Consider the following 25,044-nt stretch of genomic DNA (forward strand, 5'->3'; position numbering starts at 1 on the left):
CATTTATTAAAGTAGCGGCGATGTCCGGTCGGCAGATTAGGGGTTAATAAGTGTAGTTATGTTGCAGCGACGTTGGGGGCGGCAGATTAGGGGTTAATAAATATAATGTAGGCGTCAGCGATGTTGGAGCAGCAGATTAGGGGTTCATAAGTATAATGTAGGTGGCAGTGGTGTCCGGAGCGGCAGATTAGGGGTTAATAGTATAATGCAGGTGGCGACGATGTCGGGGGCGGAAGATTAGGGGTTAAGAAGTGTAATATTAGGGGTGTTTAGACTCGAGGTTCATGTTAGGTTGTTAGGTGTAGACTTAGAACGTATTTTCCCATAGGAAACAATGGGGCTGCATTAGAAGCTGGACGCTGCTTTTTTGCAGGTGTTAGGTTTTTTCAGCCGTCTCAGCCCCATTGTTTCCTATGGGGAGATCGTGCACGAGCACGTTTTAGCCAGCTTACCGCTACCGTAAGCAACGCTGGTATTACAGTGAGAAGTGGAGCTAAATTTGCTCAACACTCACTTTTCTGAGGCTAACGCAGCCATTCAGAAAACTTGTAATACCATCGTTGTTTAAAGTGAGCGCTGAAAAAAAAAAGCTTGTTAGCAACGCAAGTCTTTACCGACAAAACTCGTAATCTAGCAGAAGGAATCTTTAAATGTTTTTTGTACTTATTATAAGCTTATAAATGTGGGACCAGTTGCAGGATTCTTCTCTAGTATGTAACAATAAGTAATCAAAATTATGTATTGGGTCTAGACTGTTTCTTTAACAAATATATGCTTCAGCAACTATTTTTGTTATTATTTTTTTTATTTAACATGCCTATAACACTGTTACCCTCCTTTGGCCTACCTTTAATCTAGCTATTTTACTAACATATAGTTAGACTTGTTCAGTCTCCCCTTCCAATGTTTTTACAGTCTAATCATGCTTGTCTGGGTGTACATATCAAATAAACAATTTTTAGTGTTAAGCTTGCTTTCTTTCATAAGGTAAGAATCCATGAACCATCATGACATGTTGGATTCAATTCCTGACCATTAGGAGGAAGCAAAAATACCCAACATACCAAGATCTTTTAATTCCTCCCAATTCTCTGTAAATTTCAGTCTTACTTTTGCCTCCACAAGAGAAGGTGAAGAATTGAGGTGCTCCTGATTCTTTGTCGCTTGGGGTGAGATCCTTTATCTTCCTCAGAGAGCTGGGAATTAGACAAAGGGGCATAAAGGCAGTGAAAGTAAGGTCAGAGGTTTAATTTTTTTTACTTACAAGCAACTAAAGACTTTAGACAATCTGCTAGTTTATTTGTCCATTTCTCAGTTCAACATAAAGGTCAAAAGGCTACAGCTGTTAGTTTAGCTTCTTAGTTAAAGCAATTAGTTCATAGAGCTTATTTGGAGGTGGGTATGCCTCCACCAAAATGCATTACTGTCCACTGTACTACATAAGTTTCCCCCTTTTGAGCTTTCAGAAATTAGGCTTTTACTTGTCAGAAACTTGGTCTTCTTTATACACTTTCACAAGGTTTTATTATTTTGACATGTTTGCCTCTTCTGAGGCAGCTTTTAGCAGGAAAGTCTTCCAGGCTGCAGCGTCTGTTAAGTAGGTTGCCTGTCTTAACTTTTTTCCCCACCCATTTTTCTTTTGGACTATACAGCTTGGGTATTAGATCCCACTTGTGATGGCTAATGGACTTTCACTACCTTATGCTTACCTGATAAATTCCTTTTTATCATGGTGAGAGATCTCAAGACCCGCCCAGTTTTGTGTTTTTTAGTTGGCAGCAGTTCTAGTTTGCACCTCATTTTACCCTGCTTTGTTCTTTCCATCTTTTCCATATTTCTCCTTTCATGGCTATACATTAGACTAAGGTTTACAGGGTAGTGGGAGGGATTAAAAACTCTTGGAATGTTATGTATTTTTGCCTCCTCCTAGTAGTCAGGAATTAAATCCCGCATGTGATGGTTTGTGAATTCTCACCACCATGAAAGGAAATTATCAGGTAAGCATAAATTATAAAAAAACTATATCACCTAAGGTAATAAATACAATCATATAACTATAGTGCAACCTAGAGAACTATATATTTAAAAAACAGAAAAAGAGAGAAGATTCCACAAATAAGTGCAATCTCAAAGTCTAGGATACAAAGCACATATAGAGACAGAACCAGTAAATTCGGTGCAAAAACAACATATTTAAATATATATAATGAACAATGAAATATACAATTGAGCCTCCAAGTCAGGTGGTTAGAATACCCAATAAAATGATACGTAAGCCGCAGTTACGTCAAACCCGGAAGAAGCTCATTTTTTCATCTAGCAAAAGAGGAAGGCAGCTTTAAAAGATTTTTTTTGGAGGCCACTCTTTTCACTATCCCCAAGCCAAATAAAGACCCCACTTTGTGCTCCAGCTAAAGGGCCCATCTCCCTAATTAAGGTGGATGTTAAAATCTACTCTAAACTCCTGGCGAATCGTATCTGTAAGCTGCTACCCAGCTTAATTGACCCAGATCAGGTGGGATTTATCCATAATAGAGAAGGCCCGGATCTTATTAATGTAATTTGCAAATCCACTAGAATGAACAAGCCCTTCTCAGTTATCTCTTTAGATGCTGAGAAAGCTTTTGATCGAGTCTGATGGGCCTACCTCTGGGAAACTTTAAAGGCTTTTAGGTTCTCTTCTGCAATTCGTCTTGCTATCCAAGCCCTTTATTCCACACCATCAGCAAAAGTTAAGGGATTGGGTTTCCAACCGCTACCATTCCCGATTTCTAATGGCACCAGACAGCTGCCCCCTGTCCCCCCTCCTATTTGCCCTGGCAGTTGAACCCTGGCTGAGCAGATATGCTCAAAGAAGGGACTAGAATGAATCATGTTAGTTGGAAAAAAACACAAACTTGCGCTATTCGCTGATGATATTACCATATTCTCATCTGACCCATCACGCACCATTCTTAAACTAATGGAAATCCTTAAGACATTTGGTAACTTGTCCTTTCGTAAGCTAAATACAGCGAAAACTGAGATATACTGGTGGGGATACTCCCAAGACTATATTCATAATTTAAAAAATAAATGTAACTTTACTTGGATGACCGAACAAGTTGTGAAAAAGCAAAGAATTATCCCCTTTTACAGTGCTTAGGCTGTCAGACAAACTACTACAAACTGTTTTGCATAATATCCAGTACAGATTTTAATAACAAGCCATAGACTTCAGTAATATGCCTGGTCCGTTAAGGACAAATTCACGCAGACTACACAGTACAATTATAGAGAGTAAGAACTTACTCAGTCACCACTATGTTCGTGACTGCTCCTTCCGTGTGTAGTGTCCTCAATAAGCTGTAAAGTTAGCTTCTGCAGCGCGCCTTACACTGGTAGTCCCGGCGCTTCACTCTGTAAAGTTTACCTGCTCCTCCTCCTCTCACTCCTGTCCCCTGCAAGCTGCCATTGGAATCCCCTGTGATTCCTGTTAGTATCCAATCCAAAAGCACAAAGAGGTGAGGCAGTGGGACAGGTAAATATTAAGAACATCAATTTATTAAAAAAAAAAACTAGTAAAAATACAATTAGTCAATATCGCCCAACATTACAATCAGGTTAAAAAAGGGGCCGGTGTACACCAGCCCCTTTTTTTTACCTGATTGTGATGTTGGGCGATATTGACTACTTGTATTTTTACTTGTTTTTTTTAATAAATTGATGTTCTTAATTTTTACCTGTCCCACTGCTTCGCATCTTTGTGCTTTTGGATTGGACCAAACAAGTTACACACCTTGGGGTTAAACTGTCCAACAGTATACCGCATATGGTTACTATCTTCCCCTATTAGCAGAATTGAAAACCTTGAAGCATAAATGGAACTACAAATCCATCTCTTGGATATGTTGAATTACATCTCTTAAAATGTCTTTTCTTCCAAAACTCACATAGCTTTTTAGATGCCTCCCGCTTAGGGTACCCACGCACCTCCTACTGCAATTCCAAAGTGAATTCACAAAAGTTCATTTGGCAGGGAAAACCTCTTAGAATTGCTCATAGGACCTTACAATACTCCACACACCTAGAAGGCTTAGCTTCCCCATCTATTGTAGAATATTATGAAGGAGCAATGTTCACGCATATTTCCCATTGGGGGGTAATACAATCACATGATAAATACACTTTGGATTCACTAGGATTAAAAACTTCCTCACAAGCTGGGGTTTTGTCCCCAAATCCTCTCCCCCCTTACCCCCTGGGAGTCCATCTGGCAAAGGGGGTCGCAGGCTATCTAAACCACTATCAACACACTATAACTTATTAGAAGGTACCACACCTCCTGAACTAGCAACCCACTTACATAGATGGGACACCCTACTGCATACTAGCATACCGCCAGACACGTGGCAACAAACCCTCACACTAACCAAGAAAACACTACACTGTATAAGGATGTTTGAGACATATTATAAAGTCGTTTCTCATTGGTACTATGTCCCTACAAGACTATCCAAAATGTTCCTGAAAGTATCCCCTTTTTGTAGGCGTCATTGTGGCCTTCCAGGAGACTTGTGCCACATATGGTGGGAGTGCCCAAAACACCCACCATAGCGCTTCTTCATGTGGGCCTACACACCCTTCCTAAGCATCACAGCTTATTATGCATATTCCTTTTTTTCTTCCATCAAACTAACACAGGTGCCAATCGGAATTCGAGGGACGCCATCTTGGATGACGTCCCTTAAAGGAACAGTCATTCGTCGTTCAGTCGTCGGTCCGGATGGATGTTCCGCGCTGGAGGTCTTCAGGATCCTGCCGCTTCGCTCCGGATGGAAGAAGATCGAAGATGCCGCTTGGAGAAGATGTTTGCCGGTCCGGATGTCCTCTTCTTGCCGGATAGGAGGAAGACTTTGGAGCCTCTTCTGGACCTCTTCAGCACCGGATTATGGATCGCCAACCCCCGCTTGGGTTGGATGAAGATCTTGGAGCCAGGACGGATCGGTGATACCTGGATGGTGAAGACAAGGTAGGAAGATCTTCAGGGGATTAGTGTTAGGTTTATTTAAGGGGGGTTTGGGTTAGATTAGGGGTATGTGGGTGGTGGGTTGTAATGTTGGGGGGGGGTATTGTATGTTTTTTTTTACAGGCAAAAGAGCTGAACTTCTTGGGGCATGCCCCGCAAAGGGCCCTGTTCAGGGCTGGTAAGGTAAAAGAGCTTGTAACTTTTTTAATTTAGAATAGGGTAGGGAATTTTTTATTTTGGGGGGCTTTGTTATTTTATTAGGGGGCTTAGAGTAGGTGTAATTAGTTTAAAATTGTTGTAATATTTTTCTTATGTTTGTAAATATTTTTTTATTTTCTGTAACTTAGTTCTTTTTTATTTTTTGTACTTTAGCTAGTTTATTTAATTGTATTTATTTGTAGGAATTGTGTTTAATTAATTTATTGATAGTGTAGTGTTAGGTTAATTGTAGGTAATTGTAGATAGTTTATTTAATTAATTTAATGATAGTGTAGTGTTAGGTTTAATTATATCTTAGGTTAGGATTTATTTTACAGGTAAATTTGTTATTATTTTAACTAGGTAACTATTAAATAGTTCTTAACTATTTAATAGCTATTGTACCTGGTTAAAATAATTACAAAGTTGCCTGTAAAATAAATATTAATCCTAAAATAGCTACAATATAATTATAATTTATAGTGTAGCTATATTAGGATTTATTTTACAGGTAAGTATTTAGCTTTAAATAGGAATCATTTATTTAATAAGAGTTAATTTATTTTGTTAGATGTAAATTATATTTAACTTAGGGGGGTGTTAGTGTTAGGGTTAGACTTAGCTTTAGGGGTTAATCCATTTATTAGAATAGCGGTGAGCTCCGATCGGAAGATTAGGGGTTAATAATTGAAGGTAGGTGTCGGCGATGTTAGGGAGGGCAGATTAGGGGTTAATACTATTTATGATAGGGTTAGTGAGGCGGATTAGGGGTTAATAACTTTATTATAGTAGCGCTCAGGTCCGCTCGGCAGATTAGGAGTTAATAAGTGTAGGCAGGTGTCGGCGACGTTGTGGGGGGCAGATTAGGGGTTAATAAATATAATATAGGGGTCGGCGGTGTTAGGGGTAGCAGATTAGGGGTACATAGGGATAACGTAGGTGGCGGCGCTTTGCGGTCGGAAGATTAGGGGTTAATTATTTTAAGTAGCTGGCGGCGATGTTGTGGGGGGCAGATTAGGGGTTAATAAATATAATACAGGGGTCGGCGGGGTTAGGGGCAGCAGATTAGGGGTACATAAATATAACGTAGGTGGCGGTCGGCAGATTAGGGGTTAAAAATTTTAATCGAGTGGCGGCGATGTGGGGGGAGCTCGGTTTAGGGGTGCATAGGTAGTTTATGGGTGTTAGTGTACTTTAGGGTACAGTAGTTAAGAGCTTTATGAACCGGCGTTAGCCAGAAAGCTCTTAACTCCTGCTATTTTCAGGCGGCTGGAATCTTGTCGTTAGAGCTCTAACGCTCACTTCAGAAACGACTCTAAATACCGGCGTTAGAAAGATCCCATTGAAAAGATAGGCTACGCAAATGGCGTAGGGGGATCTGCGTTATGGAAAAGTCGCGGCTGAAAAGTGAGCGTTAGACCCTTTAATCACTGACTCCAAATACCAGCGGGCGGCCAAAACCAGCGTTAGGAGCCTCTAACGCTGGTTTTGACGGCTACCGCCGAACTCCAAATCTAGGCCTTAGTGAATAATAATAATAGTAAACAGAGCAAAGCAAAAAGCGCATCCCAGACTGAAGGTAGTATTTATTTGATCTTGGTTTCGTAATTAAAATTGCACTTGCTAGATGTTAAAACAGAACAGTCCCATCACAAAGTGAAATTGTAATTGCCTGTCAAGATCAAATAAATGCTACCTTGAGTCTGGGATGCGCTTTGTTTTGTTTGCTAGAAGTTTTCAGAGGAGGAATTCACTACCAAATCTCTGAGCGGACAGCAGCTTCCGGAGTTATAGGATATTCAAGAAGACACTATGGCAGAGACATTTTATCAAATACGTTCCATATACTGTGAGCGTTGTAAAGGAATTGTTTCTATTTAACCCTAAGGGGTAGATTTATTAAATGCCAGGGAGACATGATTCGCTGTAGCGAATCTTGTCCGGCCGACACCGCTAATTGCCAACAACATACGCTGTTGGCATTTAACATTGCACAAGCATTTTTGTGAAATGCTTGTGCAATGCCAACCCCAGCACATTCGCGGCCAGTCGGGTGTCAATTGGCCAATCAGGTGTCAATGATCCCGATTGGATCGGCATTATTGGCGTCCGCCATCTAAAAGGTGGCAGACGGGTTAAGGAGCAGCGCTTTTTAACTTTGGGCAGAGACAGCAGCATCCGATGCTTATTAACCCCTTAATGACTACAGCACTTTTCCATTTTCTGTCCGTTTGGGACTAAGGCTATTTTTACATTTTTGCGGTGTTTGTGTTTAGCTGTAATTTTCCTCTTACTCATTTACTGTACCCACACATATTATATACCGTTTTTCTTGCCATTAAATGGACTTTCTAAAGATAACATTATTTTCATCATCATATATATAATCTACTATAAAAAAAATTATAAAATATGATATAACTTTTACCCCCAAAATCTGTTACACATCTACAACCACCAAAAAACACCCATGCTAAATAGTTTCTAAATTTTGTCCTAAATTTTGAAATACCCAATGTTTACATGTTCTTTGCTTTTTTTGCAAGTTATAGGGCAATAAATACAAGTAGCACTTTGCTATTTCCAAACCACTTTTTTTCAAAATTAGCGCTAGTTACATTGGGACACTGATATCTTTCAGGAATCCCTGAATATTCCTTGACATGCATATATTTTTTTTTAGAAGACATCCCAAAGTATTGATCTAGGCCCATTTTGGTATACTTCATGCCACCATTTCACCGCCAAATGCGATCAAATAAAAAAAAATCGTTCACTTTTTCACATATTTTTTCACAAACTTTAGGCTTCTCACTGAAATTATTTACAAACAGCTTGTGCAATTATGGCATAAATGATTGTAAATGCTTCTCTGAGATCCCCTTTGTTCAGAAATAGCAGACATATATGGCTTTGGCTTTGCTTTTTGGTAATTAGAAGGCTGCTAAATGCCACTGCGCACCACACGTGTAATATGCCCAGCAGTGAAGGGGTTACTTAGGGAGCATGTAGAGAGCTTCTAGTATTCTAGTATTTATACCTATTTTGGTATATTTCATGCCACCATTTCACCGCCAAATGTGATCAAATGAAAAAAAACATAACATTTTTCACAATTTTAGGCTTCTCACTGAAATTAATTACAAACAGCTTGTGCAATTATGGCACAAATGGTTGTAAATGCTTCTCTGGGATCCCCTTTCTTCATAAATAGCAGACATATATGGCTTTGGCGTTGTTTTTTGGTGATTAGAAGGCTGCTGCGCACCACACGTGTATTATGCCCAGCAGTGAAGGGGTTTATAAGGGAGCTTGTAGGTAACTTTCAGGGTTAATTTTAGCTTTAGTGTAGAGATCAGCCTCCCACCTGACACATCACACCCCCTGATCCCTCCCAAACAGCTCCCTTCCCTCCCCCACCCCACAATTGTCCCTGCCATCTTAAGTACTGGCAGAAAGTCTGCCTGTACTAAAATAAAAGGTATCTTTGATTTTTTTTATAGCATATTTACATATGCTGCTGTGTAGGATCCCCCCTTAGCTCCCAACCTCCCTGATCCCCCCCCAAACAGCTCTCTAACCCTCCCCCTCTTGGGGGCCATCTTGGGTACTGGCAGACAGTACTCAGTTTGCAAAAAAAAATGTGCGCCCCCGGCTACCCCCGCCCACGATCCCGCCCCCCTCCACATCACAGGGCCCATCGATGGCCGCCACCTGCCTCCCACGTCGGCTCCCACCCACCAACGATACCGGCCATCAATGTCCGGTGCAGAGAGGGCCACAGAGTGTCTCTCTCTGCATTGGATGGCCAAGGAGTGTTATTGCAGGATGCCTCAATATAGAGGCATCACTGCAATAACCGGAAAGCGGCTGGAAGCGATCAGGATCGCTTCCACCGCTTTCCCAGACAGACGACGTACAGGGTACGTCCTCGGTCGTTAAGGGTATTTTTGTTGAGGACGTAACCTGCACGTCGTCGGTCATTAAGGGGTTAAATCTAGCCCATAGTTTTAAGTATTTTATCAATTTCACTGGAAGCGCTTGTTTGTGTTGTTAATGATTTGACTTATACTAAGTACTCACCTTTTTCAGTGATTTCTGCTTTATTTGAGAGTCCCAGAGAAGCGTTTAGCTCTTTCAGTGACCTTGTATCACGTATAACATAATATAACAAACTCTCCAGCATTTTTTATTGCATGGTTTGTGCAGCTCACATTTATGTGAACATTTAAACCTGTTGGATGCATTTGCAGTGATAGTCTTTGTTTGTGCATTTTTTAAGTGTCTTATTAAAAGGACATTAAAAATAAATTGTAAGCTGCATGTTAATGTGCCTTGATGTCTAAGAAGAATTTTGCAATAAATAATATAGCTTTATTTTCTGAAATTAATATCTTTTTTTCATGGTTTTTATTTTCTTGCCACCTAGAACAAAATGATGTTTGCTAACCAGTCATAATACACAAGTAAAGGGTTTGACCACGAATTGTTTTTTGTCCATGCACAGTTAAAGAAACAGTTTAGGGTAGCTCTTCCCTCTTTGTTTTCCTTACGGTAGTTTAACACTGATTTAGCTTATTTAATTAATAATAATAATTTGTTTGTTTAAATACCCATTTAATAGAGTCATATATTTATTTTTAATCTTAAAGGGACAGTCTACTCCCAGAATTTGTATTGTTTAAAAAGATAGGTAATACCTTTAGTACCCATTCCCCAGTTTGCAAAACCAACACGGTTATATTAATACACTTACCTCTCTGATTACCTTGTCTCTAAACATCAGCAGACTGCCCCCTTATTTCAGTTCTTTTGACAGCCTTGACAGTGCTGACTCCTAGGTAACTCCACGGGTGTGAGCAAAATGTTATCTATGTAGTACACATGAACTAATGTCCTCTAACTGTGAAAAACTGTCAAAATGCATTCCAATAAGAGGCGGCCTTCAAGGACTTAGAAATTAGCATATGAGCCTTCCTAGGTTTACTAGGTTTAGTTTTCAACTAAGAATACCAAGAGAACAAAGCAAATTTGTTGATGAAAGTTAATTGGAAAGTTTTTTTTTTTAAATTGTTTGTCCTATCTGAATCATGAAAGCTTCATTTTGACTAGACTGTCCCTTTAATCTAATAGATAAATATATATTTATATATATACAAAATAATATTCACACCAAAACTACTTAGTGTACCCACTGCTATTGCAAATATTGCTTTTCCTATCATAATTGTTGATGCAAAACTGATAATCCACCTTAAGAGAGCAAATGACTAGAGAGACAAGGTAAGGGAGAGGGAAAGAAAACACTCGCTCACATAAAACTAGATAGTATTAACCCACGCCTTCCTGTGAGAAAGTGGAACAAGTACTGGTTTCAAATGTATTTTACAGCAAGAGTCAGCTATATAAATAATGAATGCACATTGCAATAATGTTATATTTTCAATAATCCAACATTTTATTAATTGTAAATTTTGAGTTTAATGACCCTTTAAGCTTACTGTCTGTTTTTAAAATACAAAATAATTTATTCTTATTAAAGTGATAGTAAATCCTAGCATTTCTGAAACGCTAGGATTTACCAGTGCAACAAATAATGTCTAGACTGTTCACCGCACTCTGTGCCTCAGGCCACCCAGAACAGGTGATGTTTACACCTTTTAGCCAATAGCCGCGCAGGCTATTATACCTGATAGCTAGCACGCTATTGGCTAAAATCACCTCAGTGATAAACTAGTGTTCTGCCGTCGGCAGCCTGAGGCGCTCAGCACGGTGAACGCTGCAGACAAATAAAGGAACTTTCAGCATGAAGTATTTTATACTTCATGACTGAAAGTCCCATTTATTTGTTGCATAGGTAAGTCCTAGCGTTTCACAAACGCTAGAATTTACTATCACTTGTAAGGTATGTTTATGTACTTACGTTAGATCTAATATTTGCATTCATATAACTATAGACTTACGTGGTTTAATAGTTTTACATTTTTTACTTTTCAGGTCATATATGCCTTAAACACCAGGAATGATGAGAATGAATCAGGAGTTCAGGAGATCAAAGAAGCTCATGAGGAAGAAATTCAGCAAATACTAGCAGAAACACGTGAAAAAATACTACAGTACAAGAATAAGGTCTCTGAGGAAGCAGATCTCAAGAGAAGGATCCAAGCATTAGAAGAATCATTGGAGGAGCACAAAAAGATGAAGCACCAAGCACTTACTGAATTTGAAGTCTACAAACATAGGGTAGAGGACATGCAACTATGTGCTGAAGCTCAGCATGTACAGAGGGTTGTGACCATGTCCAGAGAAGTGGAGGAGATAAGAAAGAGATTTGAGGAGAGAATACGGAGTTTTATGCAGCTTCAGGTACAATTTGAGAAGGACAAACGCTCCGCCCTTGAAGAACTTAGAGCAAGTCATAGATTAGAAATCCAAGAGCTATTGAAAGCTCAGCATAGTCAAAATGCTGCATTAAACAAGGGGCAAGAAATGGAGGAGTTGCATCGTTTACAAGTGGAGGAACTTAACAGCAAACTAGAAGACCTGCGCCTAGAGAGAAAAAAATTAGTGGATGACTATGAAGGGAAACTGAGTAAAGCACAAGCTTTCTATGAGCATGAACTTGAAGCTTTAAAAAGATCACAACTGTTTACAGCAGAGAGTTTACATCTCTGCAAACAGAAAGAAGCTGAGATGAAAAGAGAATTTCAAAACCAAGAAGCCATTTTACAAAAGAATTTGGGAATCCTTAAAACTGAGTTTCAAATTGTACAGGAAGAAGGAGTTAGTGTAAAAGAAAAGTGCCAAAAACTTCAAGTATCCTTAAGCACAGCAGAAAACAATGTACAGGTAAGAGGCAACTACAGGTTATGAAAAAGATGAAGTCATAATAAAGGGAACAATTCACAGATTCTCAATAACAGCATTGACAGCGCTGTCAGTATACCCAAAGGTGGGACGTCTAGAAATGACAGAATGCTCTTAATATGAATTTCCTTTAAAAAGGATCAATTACAAGCAATACCTAGTTATCTAAACCTGTGTGAGACTATTAAGACATTGCACAGGAATTGAAGAGGCTTTGGATCTTAAAGTGACAGTAATTCATAATTTAGTTTTTTGGGAGGTGTCACTTATATTTCTCCAACATTGGTGTGTCCGGTCCACGGCGTCATCCATAACTTGTGGGAATATTCTCTTCCCCAACAGGAAATGGCAAAGAGCACAGCAAAAGCTGTCCATATAGTCCCTCCTAGGCTCCGCCCACCCCAGTCATTCTCTTTGCCGCTGAACAAGCAGCATCTCCACGGAGATGGTGAAGAGTATGTGGTTTAGTTGTAGTTTTTTATTCTACTATCAAGAGTTTGTTATTTTAAAATAGTGCTGGTATGTACTATTTACTCTGAAACAGAAAAAGATGAAGAGTTCTGTTTGTGAGAGGAATATGATTTTAGCAGCAGTAACTAAAATCGTTTGCTGTTTCCACATAGGACTGTTGAGATGAGATAACTTCAGTTGGGGAAACAGTTGGCAGACTTTTCTGCTTAAGGTATGACTAGCCATATTTCTAACAAGACTGTGTAATGCTGGAAGGCTGTCATTTCCCCTCATGCGGACCTGTAAGCCATTTTCTTAGTCTCAAGCAGAATAAAGGGCTTCATATGGGCTATAAAACTGGTAGACACTTTTATGGGCTAGATCGATTGCTTTATTTGGGCATTTTATACAGCTTTATGTTGAAATTCACACTTTATAAACTTTGGGGAACTTTTTTTACGTCAGGCACTGGTTTAGACACCTTCCCAGTCAGGAAGGGCCTTCTCTGTAGTAGGCAGAGCCTCATTTTCGCGCCATTACTGCGCAGTTACTTTTGAGAGCAGGACATGCAGCTGCATGTGTGTGGGTCTGAAAGTAGTTGAAAAGGTTCCTAGAAGGCTTCATTTGGTATCGTATACCCCCCTGGGTTTGGTAAAGTCGCAGCAAAGGCTGTAGCTGGGACTGTAGAGGGGTGATAACTGTAACCGGCTCCGGTTTCCTCATTTTAAGGGTTAAAGGTCTGAAATTTGGGGTGCAATGCTTTGAATGACACTGTGGTGAAAATTTGGTTAAATTTGAACAATTCCTTCATAGTTTTTCACATATTCAGTAATAAAGTGTGCCCTGTTTAAAATTTAAAGAGACAGTAACGGTTTTGTTTTAAAACGGTTTTTGTACTTTATTGACAAGTTTAAGCCTGTTTAACATGTCTGTGCCTTCAGATAAACTATGTTCTGTATGTATGGAAGCCAATGTGTCTCCCCCTTCAAAATTGTGTGATAATTGTGCCATAGCGTCCAAACAAAGTAAGGACAGTACTGCCACAGATAATAAAGTTGCCCAAGATGATTCATCAGATGAAAGGAGTAGACATAGTTCTACATCATCTCCTTCTGTGTCTACACCAGTTTTGCCCACGCAGGAGACCCCTAGTACTTCTAGCGCGCCAATGCTTGTTACTATGCAACAATTGACGGCAGTAATGGATAACTCCATAGCAAATATTTTATCCAAAATGCCTGCATTTCAGAGAAAGCGCGATTGCTCTGTTTTAAACACTGTAGAGCAGGAGGGCGCTGATGATAATTGCTCTGTCATACCCTCACACCAATCTGAAGTGGCCATGAGGGAGGTTTTGTCAGATGGGGAAATTTCTGATTCAGGTAGAATTTCTCAACAGGCAGAACCTGATGTTGTGACATTTAAATTTAAATTAGAGCATCTCCGCGCACTGCTTAAGGAGGTGCTATCTACTCTGGATGATTGTGACAACCTGGTCATTCCAGAAAAATTGTGCAAGATGGACAAGTTCCTAGAGGTTCCGGTGCACCCCGACGCTTTTCCTATACCCAAGCTGGTGGCGGACATAGTGAATAAGGAGTGGGAGAAGCCCGGCATACCTTTTGTCCCCCCTCCTATATTTAAGAAATTATTTCCTATAGTTGACCCCAGAAAGGACTTATGGCAGACAGTCCCTAAGGTCGAGGGGGCAGTTTCTACACTAGCCAAGCGCACTACTATTCCTATCGAGGATAATTGCGCTTTCAAAGATCCTATGGATAAAAAATTGGAGGGTTTGCTTAAAAAGATTTTTGTACAGCAAGGTTACCTCCTGCAACCTATTTCGTGCATTATTCCTGTCACTACAGCAGCGTGGTTCTGGTTCGAGGAACTAGAAAAGTCGCTCAGTAGAGAGACTCCGTATAAGGAGGTTATGGACAAAATTCACGCACTTAAGTTAGCTAATTCCTTTATTTTAGATGCCGCTTTGCAGTTAGCAAGATTAGCGGCGAAAAATTCAGGGTTTGCAATTGTGGCGCGCAGAGCGCTCTGGCTAAAGTCTTGGTCAGCGGATGTATCTTCCAAGACAAAATTGCTTAATATCCCTTTCAAGGGTAAAACCCTTTTTGGGCCAGAATTGAAAGAGATTATCTCAGACATCACTGGGGGTAAGGGCCACGCCCTTCCACAAGATAGGCCTTTCAAGGCCAAGAATAAGTCTAATTTTCGTTCCTTTCGCAATTTCAGGAACGGACCGGCCTCTAACTCTGCAGCCTCTAGACAAGAGGGTAATGCTTCACAGCTTGGAAACCGATGCAAGGCTGGAACAAGGGTAAGCAGGCCAAGAAGCCTGCTGCTGCTACCAAAACAGCATGAAGGAGTAGCCCCCGATCCGGGACCGGATCTAGTAGGAGGCAGACTCTCTCTCTTTGCTCAGGCTTGGGCAAGAGATGTTCAGGACCCCTGGGCACTAGAAATAGTTTCTCAGGGTTATCTTCTGGAATTCAAGGAACTACCCCCAAGGGGAAGGTTCCACATGTCTCACTTATCTTCAAACCAAATAAAGAGACAGGCATTCTTACATTGTGTAGAAGACCTGTTAAAAATGGGAGTGATACACCCAGTTCCAACCATGGAACAAGGAATGGGTTTTTACTCAAATCTGTTTGTAGTTCCCAAAAAAGAGGGAACTTTCAGACCAATTCTGGATTTAAAGATCCTAAACAAATTTCTCCATCGTTCAAAATGGAAACTATTCGAACGATTTTACCTACAATCCAGGAGGGTCAATTTATGACTACCGTGGATCTAAAGGATGCGTATCTACATTTTCCTATCCACAAAGATCATCATCAGTTCCTAAGGTTCGCCTTTCTGGACAAACGTTACCAGTTTGTGGCTCTCCCATTCGGGCTAGCCACTGCTCCAAGGATTTTCACGAAGGTACTCGGGTCCCTTCTAGCGGTTCTAAGACCAAGGGGCATTGCAGTGGCACCTTACTTGGACGACATTCTGATACAAGCGTCGTCTCTTTCAAAGGCAAAGGCTCACACAGACATCGTTCTGGCCTTTCTCTGATCTCACGGATGGAAAGTGAACATAGAAAAAAGTTCCCTGTCTCCGTCGACAAGAGTTCCTTTCTTGGGGACAATAATAGATTCTTTTGAAATGAAGATTTTCCTGACAGATGTCAGAAAGTCAAAACTTCAAAACGCTTGTCAAGTTCTTCACTCTGTTCCACGACCTTCCATAGCTCAGTGCATGGAAGTAGTAGGGTTGATGGTTGCAGCAATGGACATAGTTCTTTTTGCGCAAATTCATCTAAGACCATTACAACTGTGCATGCTGAAACAGTGGAATGGGGACTATACAGACTTGTCTCCAGTGATTCAAGTAGATCAGAAGATCAGAGACTCACTCCGTTGGTGGTTAACCCAGGATCACCTGTCCCAGGGAATGAGCTTCCGCAGACCAGAGTGGGTCATCGTCACGACCGACGCCAGTTTAGTGGGCTGGGGCGCGGTCTGGGACTCCCTGAAAGCTCAGGGGCTATGGTCTCGGGAAGAGTCTCTTCTCCCGATAAACATTCTGGAACTGAGAGCGATATTCAATACTCTCAGGGCTTGGCCTCAACTAGCAAAGGCCAGATTCATAAGATTCCAATCAGACAACATGACGACTGTTGCTTACATCAACCATCAGGGGGGAACAAGGAGTTCCCTGGCGATGAGAGAAGTGACCAAAATCATAAAATGGGCGGAGGATCACTCCTGCCACCTATCTGCGATCCACATCCCAGGAGTGGAAAACTGGGAGGCGGATTATCTGAGTCGTCAGACATTCCATCCGGGGGAGTGGGAACTCCACCAGGAGATATTTGCCCAGTTGACTCAATTATTATCCAGACATGGATCTGATGGCGTCTCGTCAGAACTTCAAGGTTCCTTGCTACGGGTCCAGATCCAGGGATCCCAAGGCGACTCTAGTGGATGCATTAGTAGCGCCTTGGACCTTCAACCTAGCTTATGTGTTTCCACCGTTTCCTCTCATTCCCAGGCTGGTAGCCAGTATCAAGCAGGAGAGGGCCTCGGTGATCTTGATAGCTCCTGCGTGGCCACGCAGGACTTGGTATGCAGACCTGGTGAATATGTCATCGGCTCCACCATGGAAGCTACCTTTGAGACAGGATCTTCTAGTACAAGGTCCATTCGAACATCCAAATCTAGTTTCCCTCCAGCTAACGGCTTGGAAATTGAACGCATGATATTATCTAAGCGTGGGTTTTCGGATTCTGTAATAGATACTCTGGTACAAGCCAGAAAACCTGTAACTAGAAAAATTTACCATAAAATATGGAAAAGATATATCTGTTGGTGTGAATCCAAGGGATTCTCATGGAGTAAGATCAAAATTCCTAGCATCCTTTCCTTTCTACAAGAAGGTTTGGATAAGGGATTATCAGCGAGTTCTCTAAAGGGACAGATTTCTGCTTTATCTGTCTTGTTACACAAACGACTGGCAGCTGTGCCTGATGTTGAAGCTTTTGTTCAGGCTTTGGTCAGGATCAAGCCTGTTTACAGACCTTTGACTCCTCCCTGGAGTCTGAATTTAGTTCTTTCAGTTCTTCAAGGGGTTCCGTTTGAACCTCTACATTCCATAGATATCAAGTTGTTATCTTGGAAAGTTCTGTTTTTGGTTGCTATTTCTTCTGCTAGAAGAGTTTCTGAGTTATCTGCTTTGCAGTGTAATCCGCCCTATCTGGTGTTCCATTCAGATAAGGTTGTTTTGCGTACTAAACCTGGTTTCCTTCCAAAGGTTGTTTCCAACAAGAATATTAACCAGGAAATAGTTGTGCCTTCTTTGTGTCCGAATCCAGTTTCAAAGAAGGAACGTTTGTTACACAATTTAGATGTAGTTCGTGCTTTAAAGTTCTATTTAGAAGCAACAAAGGATTTCAGACAAACGTCTTCTCTGTAGTTTATTCTGGCAAGAGGAGAGGTCAAAAAGCTAAATGCTACCTCTCTTTCCTTTTGGCTAAAAAGCATCATCCGATTGGCTTACGAGACTGCCGGACGGCAGCCTCCTGAACGCATCACAGCTCACTCTACTAGGGCTGTGGCTTCCACATGGGCCTTCAAGAACGAGGCTTCTGTTGATCAGACTTGGTCTTCCCTGCACACTTTTGCCAAATTCTACAAATTTGATACTTTTGCTTCTTCGGAGGCTATTTTTGGGAGAAAGGTTTTGCAAGCCGTGGTGCCTTCTGTTTAGGTAACCTGATTGGCTCCCTCCCTTCATCCGTGTCCTAAAGCTTTGGTATTGGTTCCCACAAGTTATGGATGACGCCGTGGACCGGACACACAAATGTTGGAGAAAACAGAATTTATGCTTACCTGATAAACTACTTTCTCCAATGGTGTGTCCGGTCCACGGCCCGCCCTGGTTTTTTAATCAGGTTTGATGAATTTCTTTCTTTAACTACAGTCACCACGGCACCTTATGGTTTCTCCTGTTTTTTCTCCTGTCCGTCGGTCGAATGACTGGGGTGGGCGGAGCCTAGGAGGGACTATATGGACAGCTTTTGCTGTGCTCTTTGCCATTTCCTGTTGGGGAGGAGAATATTCCCGCAAGTTATGGATGACGCCGTGGACCGGACACACCGTTGGAGAAAGTAATTTATCAGGTAAGCATAAATTCTGTTTTTTTATATGTTAAGTTTAGTTAGTGTGCAAACTTATATTGCTAATAGCTTTAGATTTTATTGCAGAGATGTGTACATTTCTAACATGTATTTGAGTGCTATAAATATAATTATATTATTTATAGAAGTTTTAATAGTGGTTTTGAATATTACTTATTGGATTCCCTTTGACTATCATTATATAAAAAGGTTTATTTAACACATTTGTTTTCTCTCTCTCTCTCTCTCTCTCTCTCTCTCCTTCTCTCTCTCCTTCTCTCTCTCCCCTTCTCTCTCTCTCTCCCCTTCTCTCTCTCTCTCTCTCTCTCTCTCCCCCCTTCTCTCTCTCTCTCTCCCCCCCTTCTCTCTCTCTCTCTCTCTCTCTCTCCCCTTCCCACTCTCTCTCTCTCTTCCCTTTCCTCTCTCTCTCTCCTCTTCCCTTTCTCTCTCCCCCCCCCCCTCTCTCTCTCTCTCTCTCTCTCTCCCCCCCTCTCTCTCTCTCTCCCTCTCTTTCTCTTTCTCTCTCTCTCTCGCTCTCTCTCGCTCTCTCTCGCTCTCTCCCCTTGTCTCTCTATACATTTACTTCTATTATAAAGCACCAATATACTACTGGGAGCTAGCTGATGACTGGTGGCCACACATATATGCCTTTTTTCTTTGTTTAGCTAGGTGCCAGCAGTGCATCACTGCTATGACTTTAACTTTGGGGTTGATTCTAATATTTCCAGGTTTTTTTTCAATATTGGAAAAACAAGAAGGGTTATTTATTTTTTCGTAACAAAGACCCAGTTTGATAACTCACATGATATTTGTTCACCATTTTCCCACAATGGCACCTTGAACTACCGATAATGGATTCTGATCACTGAAACCTGAAATGGTTTAATGGAGTCTGTGGCCCCAATTTATCAAGGTCTGTCGGACCTGATCCGACAGCGCGGATCAGGTCTGACAGACCTCGCTGAATACGGCGAGCAATACGCTCGCCGTGTTCAGCATTGCACCAGCTGCTCAGAGCAGGCGGACAGGTTATGGAGCAGCGGTCTTTGTGACCGCTGCTTCATAACTGCTGTTTCTGGCGAGCCTGCACGGGAAACACGGGGCATCAAGCTCCATTTGGAGCTTGATAAGTATTTTTGAATTCCTTTATTTATAAAACAAACAATGAGACAAAAATACTATATATTATAAAGGGAAAAAAATAATTAGCAAGAATACATTATTTTACATTTTTGCAGATACCTAAGTCCTGAGATAATTAATATGGAGAGAAAAAGAAAAAAAAATCATCACAATATACCCTCAAAGTAAATGTGAAGAGGATAATTTTTTTTTAAAAATATCATTTTTATTGAGGAGGATAGTACATATACACGTCAATAGCAAGTACAACGGTTGCAATATACAATCATATATAAATCTTAGCACTTATGAACAATTTATACTGATGCGAAAGTTATCTACAAAAGAAACGTGTGCTTCCACATTATCTGTCTGCATTAATAACACAATTATCTATCATTGCGTCTCACGTGCATACGTCCCCCTCTCTCCAACTTTTCCTATTTTCCAGTAAACTTCTGGTCTTCAACACGACCAGCTTTAACTTCTTACTATAAATCTATACTAATAATCTACCCTAATATCCTAGGGTTTATCAACACTATTGTTCGGTTGGTCGCGGGGCCCAGCAAGGAGGGGGAGAAGATAAATAAAAAAGGGGGGGGGGGTAAGAAGAAGTAGGGGAAGAGAGGAAAGTGTGTAGAGTGAGGGGGGGGGTAAGAAGGCCAGGGGGTAGTGAGGGGGCAGCGCCATTAGATGCATATAAAAATCTGCATCTCTTCTCTGCATGCGATTTTGTGAACTACTGTTGAGTGAAGAGGGTAATTTTGTTAAAATAATAAAAGGATTTTAACCTTTCCAAAACAATACGACCCCTATTTACACATCATTTAAATTTGTAAATCAAAACTTTACAAATAACAATATCATATCGACTTCTTGCAGGTGCGAAGAACCCATCTCCCCCAATTAATGGCTAGATTACGAGTGGAGCAATAATAGTTATGCACTAATAGTTATGCGCAAGCAAAAAGGGTTTTATAACGCATTTGAAGTTAACACACGTCAAGATAGCGTGTGCAGTAAATTACAAAGTACAGTTACATTCATAATAGCAACAAATAAAATTAATTGAAAAAAATATTGCACAAAAAAGTTATAAAAGCTCGAACAACAAGTGTTAGAAAACAAAAGGCAGGGAAAGGGCTTTAACATAGAGATACATACATATACATCTCTAAGTGCAGATTAAAACATGTCTGCAATATTCATTTTTAATAAAGTGTTATACTGTGTATTTACTGTACATATTTCACATTCCAATGTTCTGCACATAGCAGAATTTGTTCAATATATTTATAAATAGATATTCCTATATACAGGACTACCTATATATCTATATATATCTATACCTAGCTGTATATATCTATACTTATCTATATAATCATTTATATATAGGTATAGATATATATTGCATTAAAAAAGCGAAACACAGCTTCTAAGGTTAAACTTGGAAATTCATCTGTAGTTTATCAAGTATAAACCAGCATTGAAGGGGAGGTTGAATATACTGTAGATATATAGATGTACCAAAATACCCTCAGATATTGTAGAAATATGTATTTATGAATAAATATGACATATTTTGCTATTTGAAGAACATTGGAATGTTAAATATTCATATTTTTATCTCGTTTTAGCGCACTTGAGAATATGCAATAGTGTTTATGCTAGTTGGGTGTTAGGATTTTCCACTTTATTTTTTGCTCCATTGACTTCTAAGTCATCGCGCACAATATTTTAGGTTCAGCTTTTTACGCTCGTTGGATTAGCGTGCAAGCAAAAAAAAAAGTTTACTTTCAACTTGTAATACACGCTACCAGACGTGCGCAAAAAGCTTACTTCTAGCGCAGTTAACTCTCAAGTGGGAGCGTTAAATTTAACGCTACATTTGTAATCTGGCCCTAAATATGGAACTCCCACATGTCAAGTTAAACTCTTGAAGGCACTATTTACCCCTCAATTGTAATTCTACGATAAAGTCTGATGAGGAGAAGGGGGAGGCACTATTTGCACCTCTAATGATATGGGCAGAGTGAGGATATATGCTCACCACTTAGGGCCAAATTATCTGTAGCTTTAACTCTTGTGTGGGAGCATTGGCAGTTGAAAGTAAATGCGTTAGCTCAAACTCTATTGAATTTAACGAGCATCAGGATAGCGTGACCTCAGAGCTCTGGTTAACTGTTACACTCAAATAAAAAGTTGCACAAATGCATTAAATAGTACAGTTACACTCATAATAATACCATCAAATAAAAATTATTGGTAAAAGAAAATGCATAAAAAAGGTATAAGGGCTCAAATATATGAGGTCTCAGGTATAGATGTATATTTTACCAAAATAAATCATATATATATATATATATATATATATATACACACTTATTTATATATACTTATTTATATATAAATATGTGCTATATGTAGAAAGTGCATGAAAATATTGAGTCTTTTATACAGGTGGTGAGAGTCCACATTCCATTACTTATGGGAGTTACTCTTCTCTACCACTAGGAGGAGGCAAAGATTCCTATATCCTAAGAGTTCTGTTAAACCCCTCCCACCTCACACATGCCTCAGCATTTACTTTGCAGAATGAAGATGTGCATGTGATCTTCAGAGAAAGTTTATGTTGAGGCCCGTTTTCCCCTCATAGTACATTGCTTGTCAGAGGGATGTATTTGGGGTATGGTTTATGATTCTTTGTTTAATTAACGCTCTATAATCGGTCACAGGGACATGTCTTCTGCCTCCCTTTATGGATCTACAATATACTCCTATTCCATAACCTTTGCTGATAGATATGTTTCAGTACTGGTTTGACTATCTGATACTTGATTGCTGTGGATGATTGGTAAGAATCTTTTTATTTTAACATTTAGACACTTATATAGCTATGTTATAGGAACTTTTTTTATTATAAAAAGTTTATCTATATATGTTGCTTATATATGGCTCTGGGACAGATCCTTTTCTGCTAATGCAAACAGACCAATCTAATGCTGTTTGTTTGGGTACTAATACACCTAATGTTTGTTCATTACAGCTTAATGCTGAAGTAGTGCCTCCTGCCATGAAAACTTTTATCAAGGCTGCAGTTTCTGAAGCGTTGGCTGCTCTCCTGCCTTCAAATAAGCATAAATGGACAGTTCAGATTTTACCTTTAAGTGCTATGTGCCCTGAGACCAGGGATACTGTTTATTCTTGGGCATAAGTATTCCTCATCTACCTTATATTTGTCTCTTTCAAAGAGGTCCTTGTTACTTTCAGGGGTTAAAGATCCTAAAGTTTCTGATGATAAACCTTGCAACAGTTTAAATTCAGTTGTTAGCACTGTTGTTAATCTCCCTGAGGTAAGGCTATGCGATTAATCACATGATGCAATTAATGGCAATTTCAAATCGCAAGAATATGCCATTTTTTTCACTAAGCGCATGTGCCAGGGGCCTGGTACTTCTGGAAATCTTTTTGCCACTCTTACAGTCTTCACACTTTACGCTGTTAGTAAACCAGAACAGACTTACACACAACCCTGTACCTCACTACACCATTCGCTACTAGCTTACTGCCCCCTTCACTACAACCATTTCTTGCAAACAAGATGCCGCCATGTTTTTTTTAAACAGCCAATAAGAGCGGCATCATACAGGCACTAGACGTAGCACACCAGGAAACACGGGCTTGAGACCGGGAAGGATAGGCCCCAGAAGTGACTATTTGTGTGACTAGACAGCCACCGGCTAAAGATATAGAGCAACGCAACATCAGACCAGGACCATATAGGACTAAAAAAAGTTGGTGAATGCAGCCTCCTGTGCACATAAGTGCAGTGAGTTCTTACAGGAGGAGTGTGTAACTCTTTGGCTGCCAGAGACGTTTGCATCACAATACTTTGCACTTGCATCTGGCAGCCAAGAGGTTAATGTAAAGCGTTATGCTTGAATTGTATTGAATGTTGTAGGTGGCCTTCCCTTCTTCATAGTACAGTGATATATGGAGAAGACTTAAGTAATGTTAGCTTGTATGTTAATGCTATGTTTATCAAACTGATTCATCATTGGAATCCCCTTTAAGGCTACAACATGGAGCTGCAGAACCTGATCATATCTGACATGACAACCTGCAAGGAACCTGAAGTGTTATATTCATAGTCAAAAATAAAAGAAACATTCCTTTGCAGCCCCACACAGCAATTCCTCAACACACTATAAGACTGCACAATATACTTCAATACAGAGAAAAACATTGGGTATATTTTGGAAAAACCACCGATCACACACAGTGGAACTGCCAGGTTCCATAACACTCACACACAAGGTGAAAAACAGTGTAAGGCCGTTATTTATGGTCTTTATGTAAATAAGATTTAAAAGTATTATTATAAAATCATTTGATTTTCAGCTTTAGAATGTTATAAATCTAACTCGAGTTAGAGGTTCTGGAATAATTTGCCTCCTCCTTAACAGTCCCTTTTCATATTTACGTCTCCATGCAACTCTGTGTTTAACCCCCACAAAAGTGTAAAACATATAGTAGTAGTACTATGTAGAAGCAGCAGAGAGCTGCTGGGCCCAAGCACAAACGGCTAGTGAGCCATTCATGACCCAGCTGTGTGACTGCTGTTGATTGTTCTCTGTGGCTGCTGAGCAGTACCTTGACTGTGCGTTTAACCCATGTAAATGGTTACAGGTCGCTAGTAATAAAATTACATGAACAAGCACCTTAGATTTAACTTTTACTCTAATGGCCCTTTAAAGGTATTGGCCATTCAAAAATATTCCACTTTTTTGCCTTGGGAAGCTCTTTGATTGCTTTTGCCGTATGTTTAACAGTTATTTTTTAAAAATCAATTTAAATTGCAATCGCAATATTTTATGGCCAAAATCTCGATATTTCTTTTTTTTCCCATATCACACAGCCCTACCCTGCGATATCAGCAAAGGGCTACAGGGGAAAGTATGTCTCTTTGCAGATGATACAAAAATTTGCAACAGAGTGGATGTTCCAGGGGGGGTAGACAAAATGAAAAGTGATATACAACAATTGGAGGATTGTACAAATGACTGGGGTCTAAAGTTTAACACAGCAAAGTGTAAAATAATGCATTTAGGGAAGAAAAATCCAAATGTTAATTACAGACTCAATGACACTTTACTGACTGTTACAGACGAGGAACAGGACTTGGGAATTATTATTTCAGATGATTTAAAACTTAGTAAACAATGTAGTAATGCAGCGAGTAAGGCTAGCAGAATGCTTGGATGTATTGGTAGAGGTATTTGCAGCAGAAATAGTAAGGTTCTTATGCCACTTTATAGATCATTAGTTAGGCCTCATCTTGAGTATTGTGTGCAGTTCTGGAGGCCATATCTTCAGAAGGATATTAACAAACTTGAATCTGTGCAAAGGAGGGCTACCAAAATGGTACATGGTCTAAAAAATAAAACTTACCAGGATAGGCTCAATGACCTAAATATGTATAGCTTAGAGGAGAGAAGGGAAAGAGGTGATATGATAGCAACTTTCAAGTACATTAAAGGGTTTAGTAAAACTGAGGCTGTGGGTATTTTACATAAAATGGAAAATTCAAGAACAAGGGGTCATGAGCTCAAGCTAAAGGGTAGTAGATTCAGAAGTAATTTGAGGAAGCACTTCTTTACAGAAAGAGTGATTGATTTATGGAATAAACTTCCTCAAGAGGTAGTAGCAACAAACA

General features: G+C 40.0%; 1 protein-coding gene across 1 annotated transcript in view; it reads left to right on the top strand.

Moving 5' to 3' along the window:
• FAM184A (family with sequence similarity 184 member A) overlaps nt 1–25,044 on the top strand; it is a 573,060-nt gene that overhangs the window by 181,064 nt on the left and 366,952 nt on the right. Inside the window, exon 2 of the mRNA XM_053710789.1 lies at nt 11,204–12,055. Coding sequence (XP_053566764.1) covers nt 11,204–12,055 — 852 coding nt within the window. The remainder of the gene's footprint in view (nt 1–11,203; nt 12,056–25,044) is intronic.

This window comes from Bombina bombina, chromosome 4 (assembly GCF_027579735.1).
Source record: "Bombina bombina isolate aBomBom1 chromosome 4, aBomBom1.pri, whole genome shotgun sequence".
NCBI lineage: Eukaryota > Metazoa > Chordata > Amphibia > Anura > Bombinatoridae > Bombina > Bombina bombina.